Genomic DNA, 4450 nt, shown 5'->3' on the forward strand with positions numbered 1-4450 from the left:
ATTATTATTATTATTATTTTGACATCCGCATATTTAATCCCTATGCTAAATCGAATATGGAAACCCCTCTCTCAACCACATACAGACGACACGAGAACGACAAACGTAGACAATATGAACAGCGTGTGACTCAAGTAGAACATTCTTCGTTTGTTCCACTAGTCTTCTCTGCCACTGGGGGCATGTCAAAATCCACTTCCAACTTTTACCGCCATCTGGCTCAGAAACTGTCTACGAAGCGCGATGAACATCTATCCATGACACTGGGTCTACTACGTTGTCGTCTCAGTTTCGCCCTATTAAGATCTGCCATAATGTGTATCAGAGGAGTTCGTTCGTCCCAACACAAACCAGTTCTCGGTTCTCCCTTCGACCTCCAACTGGCTGAGAGCCGCCTCTCTTTCTGTTAACTGTTAATTTCCCTCCTACCTCTGTTCTAATTTTTTTCTGTCCTCTTTTCTTTTCTCTCTCTTTTCCTCCCCTCCCTACTCCCCCTTTTTCTCTCTTTTTATTGTAACTTATTGTACATTATTATTGTTGTTGGTGTTATTTTTGTTGTTGTTGTTATTGTTAAAAATTACATTATTATTATTATTATTATTATTATTATTATTATTATTATTATTATTATTATTATTATTATTGCATTATTATTATTATTATTATTATTATTATTGTTATTATTATTATTACATGTATTTTTTTATAGCTCCACATACATTAATATTGCATTATTATTATTATTATCATTATTATTATTATTATTATTAGCACAATTATAATCATGATTATGATTACACCTGGGTATTTGTGAATAATTATGATTATGATTACTGGCAAAATGGATGATTATGATTACGATTATGATTATACATGTATGTGCATGATTCTCATGTGATTATAATAAATTTATGGTGATTATATTATACAATGATCATACACATTTCAATTGTTCAATATTTTGTTAATTACAATGTCTTATTTTAGCTTTTGAGAACATAAATGCCAAGGAGGATTAGAGGAATAAAGTTACATGCAGTACATACAATATTTTTATCCATAAAAGATACACATTATAAATTACAAAAATTAGTTTCGCTTGTCCTAAACCGTGTATTTTATCTATTGATGCATTTTTTATTTTTAGTTTAGTACAATCAGGTGTGGTACACATGTAAAAGCTCTAGAGTGTGGTAACTGTGGTTATGCACCTGTAAAAATAGTAGAGTAATGATATCATCTATAAATCAAACCACACAGGGACAAACCTAGTCAGGACAAACCCATGTGTTCATACTAATAGCTCATTAAGTGGAAGATTTACGACAAAATTCTTGGCAGGGTCATAAATATTATCAACTGTCTAACATATACAGACAGGTATGATTGATGTATCTCAATGGAGAGCAAGTATTGGACTGTGGAACTACTGTCAAGCTGCCTCGAGTAGACCAGCTAATCTAAACTGCCAGTAACTCTGTCTCTTATTGCTTTCCTCCTCCTCCTCTTTCACTCTCTCTCTTTATTGAGACACATATTGATGATTCCTCCAATAGGTAAACACTTTGTACTTGTATATTTACTGGTATTAAATTATTAGGTAACTGCTACCAAGTACAATGTACTACTTGTGTTACTGCTACTGATACGAATTACCTCCAGTCAGTAGTCTTACCTGGAGGCAGTAGTTCTAACCTGATTTACAATCATCTCTATTTGATTGTTTGTCTACGCATGCTCCTCCTCTTATCAGGAGATGTTGAATGCAATCCTGGTCCTACAATTGACGATAGACCTGATATTTCCCTTTTAATTCAATGGCTTGAACCACTTGTACCATGGAAGCAATTTGGTTCATGTTTAGTTGAAATGAAAGAGCATGACATCTTAAAAATTGAGCAAGAAAACATACATTTACAAACTGAACATAAAAAGTTTGCATTATATTCAAAATGGTTGTCAGTCAATCCTAAAGCAACATGGAGAGATATCATTGATGCTTTGGAAAATATAAAAGAGAATACAATAGTTCAAGATATTAAAAATTATATGGACAGTGATGCTGCCTCTACAGTATCATCATTATCACCAAGGATATCAAATTCAGATGGTAAGTTACAGTGCTGTTACAATGGCAGGCAAAACAAACAATGCCTATTGCCTAGTTGCAATTGACTAATAGTATTGCTCGATTTTTTGCTCATAAATAACTTAGTTAGTTACCAAGAGTTTAAGTAAATTCTAGCCATCTAGGGAGGTAAATAAGTATAGCCCAGGAGATTAATACATGGTAGAAGTTGGTTAAACAACTCTGTGTCGGTACATATCACCTTATTTATCTCAGGTATATGGCTCTTGGTATAATAAATGCAATAGATACATCCACCTTGTTGTGTAACTTATACATATTTTACCAAAATTTTTCTCTCCAAAACTATCTCTCATATGGTATTAAATATTATATTTATGTTTTAGGGGATATTGAAATTATATTTTTTTCAAAAGAAGAGCAAAAAGTTCAAGACTCTTTAGATGAATTACAAGCAAAATTCTCTCACATCATGACAGAAATAAAATCAGTTATTCGTATGAAAGTAACTAATAATAATGAACTCCCGACTAAAATATCCAATTGGGTAGAGAGTCACCTTCATTTGGAGCCTGGCACAGTGCATAATGATTTAGATGACATTTTCAAAAAGATGTATCTTTATTATGATTTCAGTGATTGTAGCTTGATAGTTGCTATGTGTGATGAGTTTATAAGCAATGAGAAAGATCTACTTGATGAACTGAAGGCTTATTCATTTAAAAGCTAATGCATTTCGTTCATCAGAGCCAATTACAGAACTCAAACAAAAGCTACGGAAAGTGTATAAACCTTATAGAAGACAATTGGAGAACATGCCATTGATATGTATTGAACTTCAAAATCATTGGGATAAAGTTAAAATCAATACATTAAAAACTCTTATCAAAAGTTTACTTCCAGAAGAACTTAGACAATCAGTAATGAAGTGCATTACTATTGAGGAAGGATCTGTCATCATCAAGTTACATATTCTTAATTCTACAGCTGATAGTTTAATACAATATAACAGAAGAAAATTAGAGTTTATACGTCTTATTGGTATATTTAGTTTATACATCAATGATCATCCTGTCCTTCAAGAAGATGAGAATATGAATTTCACTTTTGAACTAGCTCTCCTTGAGGCAGTCACAGTTGGTAATAATGAAGTAGTAGAGTTTCTTCTTCAACTAAAAACTGTTAATATTGATCATACTAATGACAAAAGTGAGACCGCACTAATGTTAGCTTGTGAAAGAGGACATGAGGACATTGTACACAGTTTACTGTCTGCTGGAGCTAATGTTAAGATTCAGAACAATAAAGGAAGGACTGCACTAATGATGGCAAGTGCACATAATAATATTTCACTCATTCAAATGTTACTACAAGCTAATACTAATCCTCACCTAAAGACTTTGAAAGGAATAAATGCTTTAGTGATTGCTAGTTACCATGGAAACTATGAGGTTGTTCAGTTGTTGATTAGTAAAGGAGTTGATTATGAACATCAACAAGAAGATGGTCGGAATGCTTTTATGATGGCTTGTCAAAAAGGTCACACTCAAATAGTGGAACTGTTGCTTAAAGAAAAAGTTGATCCTAATGTTCAAGAGAGAAATGGTTGGAATGCTTTTATGTTGGCGTGTAGAGAAGGTCACACTGAAATAGTTGAACTGTTGCTGAAGGAAAAAGTAGATCCAAACATTCAAGACAAAAATGGTTGGAATGGTTTTATACTGGCATGTGCAGAAGGTCACATTCAAATAGCTGAACTGTTGCTGAAGGAAAAAGTTGATCCTAATGTTCAAAAGAAAAATGGTTGGAATGCTTTTATGTTGGCATGTGCAGAAGGTCACATTCAAATAGCTGAACTATTGCTGAAGGAAAACGTTAATCCTAATGTTCAAGACAAAAATGGTCAGAACGCTTTTATGCTGGCATGTGGAGAAGGTCATGCTCAAATAGTTGAATTGTTGCTGAAAAAAAATTTTGATCCTAATGTTCAAGAGACCGTGGCAAGTGGTTGGAATGCTTTCATGCTGGCATGTGCAGAAGGCCACACTCAAATAGTTGAACTGTTGCTGAAGGAAAAAGTTGATCCTAGTGTTCAAAATAAAAATGGTTGGAATGCTTTTATGATGGCATGTGTAGAAGGTCACATTCAAATAGTTGAACTGTTGCTGAAGGAAAAAGTTGATCCTAATGTTCAAGACAAAGATGGCTGGACTGCTTTTATGATGGCATGTGCAGAAGGTCACATTCAAACAGTTGAACTGTTGCTGAAGGAAAAAGTTATATTTAATGCTCAAGAAAAAAAAGGTCGAAATGCGTTTATAATGGCTTGTGAAAGTGGTCGCATTCAAATAGTTGAATTGT

The 4450-nt window shown here is 33.4% G+C and overlaps 2 protein-coding genes across 2 annotated transcripts; both read left to right on the forward strand.

Moving 5' to 3' along the window:
* The first annotated feature begins 2043 nt into the window (after positions 1–2043).
* LOC109588047 (uncharacterized) lies at positions 2044–3167 on the forward strand. The gene is made up of 2 exons (XM_020004240.1): positions 2044–2110; positions 2476–3167. The coding sequence occupies exons 1-2, from the start codon at positions 2050–2052 to the stop codon at positions 2817–2819; spliced, it is 405 nt and encodes a 134-aa protein (XP_019859799.1). The 5' UTR covers positions 2044–2049; the 3' UTR covers positions 2820–3167.
* A 247-nt stretch (positions 3168–3414) lies between these two features.
* On the forward strand, positions 3415–4215 carry LOC105314903 (ankyrin repeat domain-containing protein 29-like; the record flags this gene model as incomplete). Its single annotated transcript, XM_011409328.1, has 2 exons — positions 3415–3595; positions 3923–4215. Coding segments are annotated over exons 1-2 (474 nt in total), but the record flags the coding sequence as incomplete, so codon positions are not given.
* Positions 4216–4450: the final 235 nt, after the last annotated feature.

The sequence above is a fragment of the Amphimedon queenslandica genome, unplaced genomic scaffold (assembly GCF_000090795.2).
Source record: "Amphimedon queenslandica unplaced genomic scaffold, v1.1 AMPQUscaffold_12319, whole genome shotgun sequence".
In the NCBI taxonomy this organism is placed as follows: domain Eukaryota; kingdom Metazoa; phylum Porifera; class Demospongiae; order Haplosclerida; family Niphatidae; genus Amphimedon; species Amphimedon queenslandica.

What these genes read in the sequence shown, in the direction of transcription:
- LOC109588047 (XM_020004240.1), top strand. Translation starts at nt 2,050, where the DNA reads ATGGACAGTGATGCTGCCTCTACAGTATCATCATTATCACCAAGGATA. An exon ending in AAGGATATCAAATTCAGATG is followed by an intron (nt 2,111 to 2,475) that starts GTAAGTTACAGT and finishes TTTATGTTTTAG; the next exon opens with GGGATATTGAAATTATATTT.